At 41.4% G+C, this 13,972-nt stretch overlaps 1 protein-coding gene across 1 annotated transcript; it reads right to left on the bottom strand.

Annotated features, from left to right (window-relative positions):
* Positions 1-4,759: 4,759 nt before the first annotated feature.
* FADD (Fas associated via death domain) lies at positions 4,760-7,267 on the bottom strand. The gene is made up of 2 exons (XM_010115890.2): positions 6,757-7,267; positions 4,760-6,278 (listed from the first exon to the last, which is right to left on the bottom strand). The coding sequence occupies exons 1-2, from the start codon at positions 7,055-7,057 to the stop codon at positions 5,992-5,994; spliced, it is 588 nt and encodes a 195-aa protein (XP_010114192.2). The 5' UTR covers positions 7,058-7,267; the 3' UTR covers positions 4,760-5,991.
* Between the last annotated feature and the right edge of the window lie 6,705 nt (positions 7,268-13,972).

The following is a 13,972-nucleotide window of genomic DNA, read 5'->3' as shown; positions in this document are numbered from 1 at the left end:
TGCAGTCGGAGCTTGGATTTTTTCGACACGGTCACCAACCAGAGTCTGCAGCAAATCTCCCAGTGAGTTACAGCTTCCAAACATTATTCCGCTGGCTGGGACAGGCAGGAGGCAGCGTGTTGCGGCCGTGCGCCCCGTGTACCGCTGTGCACGGCGGTTGCCATGGGAATAATGGCTTTGGGGGTAATTCAGGCTAACCAGGGTTTCCCACGTTATGGACTTCCCAGCCAAAATACTGTGACTACATTCTGCTCACATTGAGCATAACATCAAGAAAAAAATATAAAGAATTTGGATCCCGAAAAACCTGGGCTCAGACCTGCCAGGTGCTGCACCCTTTTAATTCCTATTTTCTCTGCAACTTTTTTTTTTTTCAAAATTTGGCAATATGCCTAGAAGCAACAGGAAGCACCTCGCAGGCAGACCATTGGTGAGGAGAAAAAAAAAAAAATAGAAGCATTTAGCTCTATTTTTCAAATATTTAGTTCTTTTTCATTTCACAGGTGTGGGAACCTATTCCTTAAAAAAAAAAAATATTTTTTTTTTAAAACCAAATATTATAAATTCTGAAAAAGAATGGGAAAATGCTGAACTAATTTTGAGTAGAATTCTAAAGTGGAAACCTTGTAAATACTCAAAACCTCAAGATATTAATGACAAGAAAAGTTTTGTAGCTTAATTTTGTACCAGGCCTTTCTCCTGGTTTATGTGCTCACTGTATATAAAAACTGGTACCAGGTTTGCGTACAAAAATCACTTAACAGCTTTTGTACAGAAACGGTTTTCATACATCCCTTTGGGCAAACCTTTGCCACAGGTAGCGTGTCCGCGTGCAGAATAGCTGTTAAAATCCTTTTAGAAGTTAGACCACAATAAGAAGTGCTCACTTATTAAATTCTGCAAATTATTTTCTGAAGTGAATAGTCCTGCTGGGATCAGTAGGATAAGGGAATTAAGAAGTGGAAAAGAAATCAACATTATAAAAATTGTGAACATTTTTAATTGCAAGATCATTGCTTTATGTAAAAGTTCTATAAAGCCAGGCTCACCTGTAAATAAAATGCCTATCACAGAAAATCCCGGTTGGATGTTTTTTACATCTCTGATGACAATGGTCCAGTTTTATCTCTGTCTAACCTCACACTGCACAAGAGCCTGGTCTGAAGGGTTGAAAACTATGAAGTAAATAAAAATGCCAGTTCGATAATTTTTTGAAGCATTAGACAGAAGAAGTTGACATTCAACTGTTTTCCTCGGCAAAGGTACTTGCTGCATTGTACTGAAGATGTAATTAGAGAAGGGATTTTTTTTTTTTTTATATACCAATCTCTTCAGAATCTTAGAGAACACAGACAAAACCTTAACTTTGCTACAATAGCTGGTTGGTTCGAAAGCTGTCTTAAGTACTATGGCCTGCCAGAAACACAGCGTTACCCTTTTCTTTGACAAACTAAACCCCAAGCCGAAAGAAAGGAAAGTTAGGTTACCACCCACACCAGAACAACTACACACAGCATATTTGGAAAATGATGAAAAAGCTTTCAACTTCCAACGCTCCTCAAATCACAGGGATTACTGAATTTAAACTCAATCAGTATTACCAACTTAAGATATTTTAATATCGGATATTACATCAAATTTTGCAAGAGCAAATCTGTGTTATTTTATTTTTAGTCTGTTTCAAGAAATGAATGTGTAACGCTCTCAAGAATGAAACAGTAGCAGCGGGTGAAACTTAGTTAATCATTAAGAGTGCCTACAAGTTTATTCCATGCAGATTCCGGTGAAGCAGCCTGCATTAATCTGTGCTTTCCCAGCAGCTGAGTAAAGCTGTGCTTCCTTTTCTCTAAACCTACCATTCCCAGAACCCATTGCAACACATCCTCTTAAAGTTAAGCAATCCTCAGCTACAAAAATTTTTTTACAAAGACAAAGACAGATTCTTCAAAAGTTCTTGAACTTCTACTCAAAACTCTTTCCCCTACCCCTCATCTCACCCCAATTCTTATTTTTATGGTATACGGTTGAAAGAGTGAACTAGTTTCTATAATTCTACCGGTGCATCCTTGCAATAAAAACACTGAGAGGAAAGAAGTAATAAATCAAAGAGGAAAAACAACTTAGAAAAATATTTTCCATGCTGGAACACATTTTAAGGACATAGGTGATCCAGGCAGGGAACGGGAAGAAGAGCACAAACCACCTTATGATAATTGTGAAAGAAACAAAGACAGGGATCAGAAAGAAATTTCACTTGAAAAATACCCAACCAAAGAGCCTGAATTAAGAACACGCTGAGTGCCAGAGAGAGCTTGGAGATACAGCATGTGTTACTAAGCTTTTTTTTTTTGCGTTAGACAATTAAATAAAGCAATTAGATTTCAGAAAGTAGCCAATTATTTTAGGACTGAAACAAAGGCTGGAGGAAATACAGCTGCCTGTGTGTGGGGAATGGAGAAAAAGGAAAACAAAGCGTTGCATTTGAAAAATTCACGACAATCAAATTGTGTAAGAGGAATTTTAATTCGAAGTCAAGAAAAGTTAACTCAGTAATGAAAAAGATGCAATTAAAAAAAAACTCCTCTTAATATGCGATATACAAATGATATCTTAAAAAATCATAGGAAATGGCAAGCAAGTACTGAAAGGGACTGTGAAGCAACACGGAGACACAATCCTCCAAAATGAGAATTCTCCCAAGATGGCACTCTTTACTCTCAACGTGTTTTCATGAGTTGTTTTCTCAAGGCTGTAAGGAAACGAGACTCTCAAGAGACCAAACGGAAAAGGTTTTAATAATTCCTCACGGGCAGATCCTCTTGCAGGGCATCACAGAGAATTTGATAAAATGGGTAATTAAGTTAGTTGTCTTACGCATTCAAAGCTTAAGTGTGCACCAACACTTCACTGCCAGGAGATATTTCACAGAACGCCGAAGCCTCTATCAGTTTAACTTCAGAACACATCCTCTAAAAGCCTGACCAGGTTTAGAGTAAGCTATGTTTTTAATTAATTACCAAACAAACACAACATCCTGACCACAGTATGCCTAGCAGAGGAAAAATAAGGAAGACAATTGTAAGGGACTTACTCACAGGCGGCCTTTCTCCCATGCATGCACTGCACTGCGGCTCAATTTTAGGCTCCTGAGGGCTGGCAGAGAATTATTTTTTTATGCTTCCCCGAGTGACAGCATGCAAATGCTACTCCTGCTAGGAAAACTACAGATTTTTTAGTGCTTCTGAGACATTCAGTGACAAAGCTTCTTGCTTTTTGTTTTAAAATGTTCCAAGGACAACATTGGTAACACAACCCCCGTTTAGCACCACTGCTTGCTTTAAAAACGTCCTTAACATTTAACTCCTCCCAAGCAGAGATCTCACCATACACAGCAATCCCGTAATATAGAATAAAAAGTTCAATTTCTTTGGTTTTTAAGGAAGTATTTTTAATGAAATGTGTACAAAGTTATACTATATAAAACATTAATTCCAGTTACAAAAAAATACACATTTGAGTCCAAAATACATTGGAAAATAAGAGATCGCTAACTAGATCACAAGGATTTCCTTACAAATTGCACTCTTTTCCCTTAACCCTCCTCCCAATAAAATATTTCTGTTCCCTTTGTCCCATTTGATTTTGTTCTTACATAATCAACTTGTAAATCTCTAAGAAAAACAGGTTTTAATTGGCCCTGAGGTGCTCCACAGATTGCTGCAGTCTAGGTCATTGCTCTCATACGCAGTAAAACATCCACTCTGTACAAATCCTTAAAGAAACAAGATTTTTTTTATCTTCTGAGGCAGAATATTTCTTGTAGCTGATGAGCGCTTGGCTACAACTAACAAGTTCTTCCTACCGATTCTTAAAATATCCTGGTTGTACGCAGTAGGCAGTATACTTTTCATATTCCAGATAAATCCATCTTCTGTGAACCAGAAGAGTTATTACAAGTGGATAAGAAAAACACGTTACTGGACAGATTGAACTTGGAACTGTTGCAGAGCTGTTTCACCACATAACTCATCTTGCTAACTTCACTTCTGCTCCACTCTGCTCACAAAGATTGCTTAGAGGCACGAAGGAAAAAAAAAGTCATACTGTAGAATAAAGACTGTATCTGTTAAACAAAAATCTCCAAAACTTCTGAGCTAGTCATTTAGCGTAGGTGCAGCACTGTATCTCCTACTGCAAGTCTGGAATTGACAATCGATGCTGACAAGGACTGGAGCAAGTACCTGGAGAACTGCACCTGCCCAAAATGCTGACAAGTGGAAAGTGCCGTGTTACCCATGGCTCCTTTGCTTGGATACAATCATTGATCTTTAGTAGGCTATGATTAGAAAAATACTTGTGAGAATTACTTAAGGAAAAACCTTAATAAAAAGGTAAGTTCACATTACAGCAGTTTCCTTTAACTACGACAAAGTATTCATTCAAGTGTCATCATCTAAACTAGGAGCACCAACTGCAACAAAAACTTGAAAGTTATCAATGTCCCAACATTTATGCAGAGTAGTGGTATATTATATGCTGACACCCAGCCTTCCAGGTAATGGCACCACGTAATAAGAACCTGAAAGGAGCTAAAAGTCACACAGGTACAGTAGCAGAAAAAGAAGCCTCTCCTCTTCAAGTATCTGTTTATGTAGTTAGCAGGATGTTTGCAGTAACAAACAATCCTACTCTTTCAAGCAACAAAGATTTCAGAGAACTTTTCCCCCCTTGCACAGGGGGCAGTCCCCAGAGGCCTTGTGCAATTCTTCCAGTCTTAGGTTGGCATGAAGGCCATTTTTGAACTCTGTTCCAAATTAAAGCTGAAAACTGAATCTGGTCTCATTCATAAATCCTCTTTCCTCTGCGAGATGCTTACAATCACTTTGAAAAAACGTAAAGGAACAGGAATGAACTAAAATATTGCAGAGGACTTGGGAGAGCTATTGGATCTGGAGCGACCTTTGAAGAGACAAACTGTGGCGAAAGACAGCTGATCTTCACCAGCTATCACTAGAGGAAAGGCAGTACTAGACATTTGCTCTCAGTAGGCTTTCACACCCCTCCACTAAATAGAAACCAACTGGTTTTCTAGGTTTTTGTTACAGTACACACTGTTGTTATTAGGAGCACAGGTAACTGCGGCTTACATAGGAGGCGAGTTGCAGCTTCAGCAGACACGACCAGACTCTCCGATATAGGTTACGAAAGGATTCCTAGTAAAGAATCTTAAAACATTCAGGGCAGTAAAAAGAGGCTGCTGTAAACATCTGTGACGCACACACAATTTCTTTGATAGCCTGAGAAGAACACTTCCTTCACGACGATGAAGGCACTTGATACAGACACTTGATTTCAACTAGTTCATTTCCAACTTGGGCAAAAGGTTCTGCCAAGAAAAACCCATCACCATAGTCACTTGCCCTCTTGCACTGCAGTCTTGGGCCCTGAAGTTACAATCATCTTAGCATCCTTTTACGGAGAGCAAATCTATTTGAGAAATTATGGAAGATATTATCTTATGCCACTCAAAACAAAAACCCAGCACACAGCTAAGAGGACTACTCTTTCCCCCTTTCACACTATAATAGGCCACCAAAAAAAAAAAAAAAAATTCAACCTCCTCATGAAATTTTAAATTACAGTCGCGTCAGAAGTGTCCCATGAATGTATTTCCAGAGAAGACAGATCTGAAAAGTACCTGCAGTAAAGCAAATCTTCTCTTCAGGTGGGTAGTAGAACAAAAGTGTGAGAACTTCTACTAAATGGAGTTTAGGTCTTCTAAAAGTTAAAAATCAAACTTCAAATTTACCTGAAAGGAATTTGTTTTCACGTTAACCTTCATCTGACTACAAATCAACCTTTTAAGGCACATAAATTAATGGCAGAATAAATAACAGAACTAACGATACGGATTTTGGTTCAGAAGAGTACAAGGCACTTTCACTTTTTCCATCTGCATCTGCAGCACGTGGAAGTGTTTTCATGCTGATTTCACCTGGTTCCAGTGTTCAGTGGCAAGAGCTCCTGTTCAACTTTGTCTGCCACCAAATTCATACTACAGAGCCGAAGAGCTTTTATTAAGTCGGTCACCTTTGCATCTTTTCCCTTCCACTTCTGCCACTCTCGAAGTGACTGGAACAACTGTTCACGCAAGTTACATGGATTAGCTGCCACTATTCTTTCAATTTTCACTTCAGGAAAGTCAAGTTTTCGTATCAGCATTTTCCAGTCTCTCCCGACATTTTCACATATGACTTCAACAGCTACCACCAGAAGACCTGAAAGATAAGAAATACAAGAACAATTTTTGAAGTTGGTTGGGATTTACTTTTTTTTTCTTTTGGCAAAATGCTACTACTCTTGCTGCATTGCACATACCGAAAGTCACGCCGTGTTCTGAAAAGCCGCTGGATATACTCAGAATCCCAAGTACACAGCACAATTTCCAAGCGACCATATAAAAAAAAGGAAAAAACGTCCACTCTGGAAAGCTGTACGCTGCCCTCAGGGTACATTTCCAGGGTACCACACAGTCCTGTGCAGCAAGCAGTCAGTAGCCAAAGCACCTTTAGTAGTGGGCTCAGCTACAGAAGGTGACCGAGGGCAGACATGCTCTGGGTTTGCTTTAAGCATACCCACAGCTAGAGAAAGCGTACAGGTATACAGCGGTTGGTTAATTTTGTTTGTTTGTTTGGGTTGGTTTTGTTGGTTTTTTTTTTGGGGGGGGGGGGGCATTAAAAAAAATAATCCACCTACGTTTTTCATGCTCATCTGGTTGATCATCAGGAGCCTTAACAGCTTCTTCCTCTACAAACCGCCTTAGCTGTGAGACCAAATCTTGTCTTGAAATGTTCTTAAGCAATTCTTCAAGAAACGAGACGTTGTCTCTTTCAATCTCCTGCTGCTCGAGAAGGATGCTGAAGAGCTCCACGCCTCTTTGGACAGACTCAAGCTTCCTTTTCCGAATTTTATCCTGGCAGAGAAACTTCAAGCAAGAAAGTTCACTCTCCGACAAGCTCGAGGACAAAGAATACAGCAGAGTCAAAAACGGATCCATGGTGCCGAGCGAGGCCTACACCCCGACCACCGCCAGGCCCGGGGCGAGACACGGGCGGCGCGGAAAGGCTGGCGGAGTCCCGTCCCCGCCCTCCGGGAACGCACTGCCTGCCTGTTTTCACAGAACGACTTCCCGGGAGGTCGGAGAGGACGGGGAAACGCCGCGGAAACCGGACCGACTCCCACCCCGCCCGGACGGCGCAGCGCTGACCCTGACCACCCGCCCGCGGCCTTGCCCGGAAGTCCCGTGACAGCGCCGGCCTCTTCTCCCCGCCCCCCCGCCCTAAGATGGCGGCGGCGGCGGCGGAGGAGGCGGAGGCAGGGAGGGCTGTGTCGAGGTTCAGCCTCCGCTATCGCCGCCGGTTAGCCTGTTTTTTTTCAGGAACCGGGCAGCTTTCGGAAGCAGACGGGCTTGTTTTGCGATACCGGATGCGAAATGCGTGTTGGAGGCGAGCTGCGCACGGCTGCTCCTTCTGCAGGGGGAGCAGCGCCGGGTCCCGGTGACTCCGCCGTGGCTGAGGCCTGAGTTGGGGGAGCTGTGGGTTCCCCGTTCAATAAAGAATTATTGGCGTTCTTGTGAGCACCTGTACCTACAAGGCTTACTTTTTAGGTTTGTGGGGTGGTTTTTTTTTGGGGTTTTTTTTTTTTCGAAAAGGGAAATGGAAGGATTAAAGTACTTGCTTGATAAAGAGCAAGAAAGGCCCTGTCAGCGTCCCCCTCCTAAACAGATGTTATTCACTTGGTGTCCCTCCCTTGCAGCTGTCCAGGAAAGCAGCCTCTGCCCTTCCTGGGTGGCTTCAGCCGTCCCCAGAGACACCCCCGTCCTTTCCCTGGAAACAACGGGGCTTGCAGGCAGGGCTTTGTTCCTCACAGAGATTAATTGTGACATGAAATAACTCCTGACCTTCAAAAGGGAAGAAATAGGGCAAATGCTAAGTCCCTGGATTTTAAAGGTGATTTTCATACAAGGTGAAAGGTTGTGAACTTTTCTGAAATGGGAAAGTTCAAGTTCATCCCATTGTTTTGCAGGTCTCCAAAGTTCAGAAAAAACAAAGTGATTTTTCTTCACTGCACGTGTAGGTAGCTCAGAGGTTTCCTTGTTCCTTCTGTGAACGCTGGCATGTTGATTCCCCCATTGCTAAATTGTTTCCTGTACAGCTTTTAATTTATGATTGTTGCAACACACAAATAGACCTATGGTCCTTGTCATAAAAAGATTGCCGTCTCAGATAGAAGAGCTTAAGCGTTATCACCTTCCACGTTTCCTTCTCCCGTCTCACATTCCAACGTGAGGAACAACTCCTACTCCTAAAACATTTCTAAAACTCCCACAGGCGCAAGGTTTTTATCTCTCCTGAGGTAAAACCTGTAGATTTTCAGCATCCCGTTTCAGTCTGTTACGCAGAGCTAGTTTTACATGTGAGCGAGGAAGCCGATGTATGGAACTGGCTTCACGCATGAAGCCCATCTGTGCATCCATAGCATCGAGCACAACGATACAAGAAAATGTGTATTTCGTGCTGAATACAAGATTTATTTCCCATATAATCCTCTTGGGTTATATGAACATCGGGCAATTTCCTTAAATATTTTTCTTTGCTAAGCATTAGCAATATCTTCTTTGATTTTTAATGAGATAATCCCCAAATTCACACTAAATTTGGGACTTCCATCAGGCTTCTTCGCCTCCTCCTTATGTTCCTCATCCAGGAAAGACAAGTCATCTAATCGTGCCACCCTTAAAAGCAGTTAAAATGCATATTACTCCTGGTGTCTCAGCTGGAATATTAAACCTGTTTAAAAGGGAAAGTAAATGCTGCAAAATTAAGGGAATTAACCTGTTGCAGGGTCTCATTCCATCTGCAGCCCTGCATGTACTTTAAACTGAAGGAAAGATAGTTAATTAAAAGAGAGAAATGTATTTGCAGCATGTGGATTAATTTAGAAAGCAGATATAAACCCTAGTAACAGCATAAGAAGTATAAAATCCAGTTAAATAAAATCTGGATTTAATTTTGCCAAGGAAGATGACTCTACAAAACAGGAGGAACCAAATCATGTGGTGCATAGCTTGTGCCTGGTGATGGCAGCTGGCCGAATTCAGAGACAAGTCTATGTGAAGGAAGTCTAAATCAGCAGAATTTACACCTTTATTCTCTGCCACTTGACGTGCAATTGAAAGCCACATCAACCAAGATTTTAATAGGTTCATACGAACGTACCAGCCAGATTCAGCACTGATGTACGAGGAGGCATGAAAGCGATGCCGTGTATCAGTGTAATCGATGGAAGTCTAAATTAGTAACAAACAGGGAACTAAAAGATATAAGTCATCATTTAATTAAGACATAAATCCTCGCTTAAATGCTTTTAAACTCACTCCTAATGCCTGGCATAGTGATTTAGGAGTCCCTTTTATTATGTCTGAATCTGACCTGTTAACTCTACGTTGACACACTCACAGATTAAAATACCCGAGCAACTTGCTTTCCTCCAGTCGTTTCCTTTGAAAGCAGTTCACGGGGCTTCAGCAGAGAAAGTCTTTGCCAAGGTCAACAGATCATAACCGCTCCACATCAGAATAAAACTTAATAGAAATGATTTATTAGGTCGGCTCAGATTTCAGTGGAAGTTTCTCAGAAATTTAAGTGCTATGAATGATCCAGTTCCTAACAAAATAATTTCTTGAGGCAAAACGATTTCTTGCAAAATACTGCAGAGGGAGCTCGAAGCCTGGGAGTGTTTCGACCCGAGCCTTTTGACTTCATGGTCTTGGCTGGAGGAGCAGGGCAAAGAGAGCGAAAAAATAGATTCATTTCTGCCCAGCCTTCAGTGAGGTGCTGGTCACCAGGGCATTCAGGCACCGAACTCTCTCCCGTTTAGAGACTGTGGACACGAAACGGCGAAGCTCGTGGCTGCTCTTTGTGGGGCCCGTGCACCGTCACGTTGCGTGAATAAACCTGGGGTGGGTGGCTGAAAGTTGGCTTGGGAGGGTTCTAGGTCGTTAAAAAGCTGCTCTGAGGAGCTGTATATTAATCCACGTACCCTGAATAGTTAATATTTTGGTAAACTGAACCGCAGGTGACTGAATGAGTTTGCATGGAAACTTTGGAAGATGCTTTGTGTTTTTCAGCCAAGGCAACCTACATGCCTGGCTGCCCCGTCATCTTTGCTCTAGCATCATACTCTGATCTGCTGTGGAGCTGTGGAAATGTCTGACAGTTTCTGCAGGAGCTGCAATTCCTCTGATATAATCTCATTTGCTATTAGTGCTCATTAAGAAGCAAATGAGTTGCTGAGTCCACCTCTGATGACTCTTTTCTCTAGTACTGTCAAGCAACTTACTCTTGATATGACAAATAGCTTTCTCTAAATAGTAATGACTTGCCTTCTCTTTGCAGCCAGCCCCTCTTCTCTAACAAGGGATGTGTTTGCAGCCTGCTCTTGACACACCAGAACTAATTTTAATCTAGCGATTTCAGATGCTGGTTGCAACATAGCTACATCAGCACAGCACATGGCGTGCTCACATCAGAGATGGTAACGCAGATGTTCGAAGAAATCGTTCTCCTTTCCAAGGCCTACAGTGAGGGCTGCATATGCTGGTGGAGTTTCCAGTGTTAATACATGTATTTTTTTTTCTTTGTTTTTTATTCTGAGCTATGTATCCTCTGCTTCATACATACTTTCTGTAGGACCTCCTGTCTGGTTCTACAGAGCAGAGAGAGGTGAAAGACTCGATGGATCAGGACTACACCTTGACTGACTTGATGGTGTAGTTCCTTTAAATAATATGCCAAATGAAGTCAACAGGTATCTTCAGAGGTGGAAAATGGAATGAAGTCAAGAAGAGCTTGCTGGTCTACTGCTGTTTCTTTGTAGGCTGCTTAATGGTACTTACTAGATTGGCTGGGCCAATTGTCAAAGAGGTATTTGGAGTTTCTAGTTGCCTGAGCCCATAGAAACTGGAGTATTTAGGAGCTACAGTGTTTTTAAGTGAACCAGCTTTTATAACCTTTTTAACTTATCAGGCAATTCAATAGCAAATAATCCAGAGTGAATTTAAAATTCTTATCCCTGGCAATTCTGAGATAAAGGTTGGACAAACTTCTTGGTGTAGACTAGCTATATTTAATCCTGTCTCAGTGCTCAGAAATTGTTTACCTTTTGAGGTCCAGTCGATTGTACACTTCTTTTGCTATAACTGCTGTTCTCTCTCAAGGGAATTAAGAGCATCTCAGTTTTTTCTTTGTTGTCTTCAAGATAAGAGCAGTATTAAAAAAATGCAAACCCCTCCCTACTCTCTGATTTGGGCAGGAACAGGTGGGTTTTTTTGTCTCCTTGCTTGCTTGCTTTTTTAGTCCCACAGTAAATAAATTGATACCCATAAAATTTCTTAAGAAGATACTTCATAGAATCATAGAATGGTTAGGGTTGGAAGGGACCTTCAAAGGTCATCCAGTCCAACCCCCCTGCAAGGAGCAGGGACATCCCTGACTAGATCAGGTTGCTCAGAGCCTCATCCAGCCTGGCCTTGAACGTTTCCAGGGATGGGGCTTCCACCACTTTTCTGGGCAACCTGTTCCAGTGTTCTATAACTCGCATCGTAAAAAATTTTTCCCTAATTTCCAATCTAAATCTACTCCCCGCTATTTTAAAACCATTACTCCTTGTCCTATTGCAACAGGCCCTACTAAACAGCCTCTCCCCATCTTTCTTGTAGGCCCCCTTGAGGTACTGGAAGAGACAGAAAAGACAGTTTCTGCATTTTCTGTTGTAAATGAATTGATCCATCCATGTGTCTTTTGCCAGAGATTACCTCTCTGTTGCTATAACATCTCGTGTAGAAAGAACAACTCTGGTAAAGAAACTGCTTGTGAAGAAACTTAAGATCCTAGGAGAAAACTGTCGGTGACAAAAGGGCCTGTAAGAAATGTCAAATTATTGTGGCTTGAAAGAGAGGAAATTAAAAGCAGAGTGTGGGAAAAGTAAACAAGTATTGAAAAGAAAGTGAACTCCGGCATGAAGAGGTTGTATACAGATAAAAGAGCTGGCCAAGTAACAACAACAACAAGCAGTAAGTTGTTAACAGATGCTTGAACTTAATACTGAAACAGAAAAAGTGTTGATATAATTCTGTTGATACAGTTCTGTTGTGTTATTGTTGGCAGAAGAAGTTAGTTTAACTTTAGGGGAAGGGTAAATTGTAGACTTTTGTTTATTTTCTCCGGCTAAAAACCTCTGACTTGACTTTTTACCTATTTTTGTAGTGAATTTTCATCATACCATGTAAGTATGAAATCATTCAGACAAACATTTCACATGTCAATAAAGTTCTGTGTGTATATTAGACCAGCACATTGCATTCCTCTAAACCGTATTTATTACTTAAGCTCTGCAACATCAATTTTGCACTTGGAAAAACAGAAGAACAGAGAAAACAGAAAACGAGGGTTGCCTGCACAGGAATGTCATTGTGAAATAAGCCAGGGAGGAAATAAAAAACCTCCTGAAAGCGCAGGGAATGATAATTAGATCTCTTTTGGGATGCTTTCTGTTTCTATTCTGTTTAGTCCCCGCAGGAACTGGGCTGAGCTGACTTGTAGAGCACTGGACGTGTCCGTTCTGAGGGTTACCTTAGGATTGCCACGTGAGGCAGCTATTCTGAGCAGTTTCCTCCTGAAGGTAAACCTACGGCAGAATATGATACAGGGATGCCAAATCTCACGTTAACTTATGCCGAGGCATGTCCACGTCTGTGTTCCACAGTGCCTGACCCCTTCCATGGGTCTGAAGGCAAAATATCTCCCTTAGGGTGGTGAAGAGCCACTGGATTGAAGTTACTTGTGAGTCCAACACTCGCTTCTACCCATTGACTCTCAAACCTATACTGGGCATGCAGTGGTGGGCTCTGTCACCAGTTGAAAATGAAGTTAAGATACGAACTGGGAATTGCTATTCATCCGGGGAAATAATCCAGCACTTCTGATTGCCAGGCTTGAAAGCTAATAGTAATTAATTTCTCAAGAGTATATAAATTTGTTCTTTATTTTCCTGAGCTGCTGTATTGCCAGTTACCAAGCTCAATAAAAAACCATGAAAAGGTAAATACTTAGCACATTAAGATTTATTTTCTTCGATAGAAAAATAAATAGAAGTGGTTTTCTTTGATCTCTTTCTCTGCGTTGGAAAATAGAATATTCTGAGCAGCTATAACTTAAAATTAATTATTTTGCTGAAAATGGGTCAAATTTTGCACTACTTTCCACGACTTGGAAATTCTTCTTACAACCATGCAAATGGTCTTATAATCACAGGACTTCAGCCTCCCACCTAAGGAAAGAGTTTTCCTTCCCTTTCCTTACTGAGTACAGCGGTACTCGATTGCCTGCTACACAACTTTGGAGCTGAAAAAGTGGCAGCAGGGATTTTTTTTTGGTCTGCAAATATTCTAGCTCTAATCTCTTCTGCATCTTCTAGCATCTAATCTCTTCTGCTTTGCACCTGGTCATTGTCATGAAAGTGGTGTGAAAAATGCCACCTTTTTCCCAGCTGTGTCTCTATATCTAGCCTGCGGAATGGCCTCTTCACAGACCAGAAAATATAAGTTTCCTAAAAACAAGTATTACTGTAGATATCTGTGATTTGCAGGAGAATTACCCACTAGAGGAAAGAGCAGTGGAATTTTGTCCTTCCCCTCAAGAATCTGCCAGTACAGTATTTTCCATCTGAGTCACTGAAGTTGGAAGGTGTGAGGCTTTTTCAAATTCGATTAGAGAGGGAGTGCCTTGTCTGCTCAAACACAGCGCGGTTGTTGGCGGGAGTGCTCGTTTCCTTTTAAACGTGAATAGTTTTGTGCAGCCATTAAGTGACACAGGATATGACTAGGTGAGTTACTCATAGGGATTTAGATATG

This window comes from Chlamydotis macqueenii, chromosome 5 (assembly GCF_036417535.1).
Source record: "Chlamydotis macqueenii isolate bChlMac1 chromosome 5, bChlMac1.mat, whole genome shotgun sequence".
NCBI classification, from domain to species: Eukaryota; Metazoa; Chordata; class Aves; order Otidiformes; family Otididae; genus Chlamydotis; species Chlamydotis macqueenii.
This window is presented reverse-complemented; position numbering and strand designations above follow the sequence as displayed.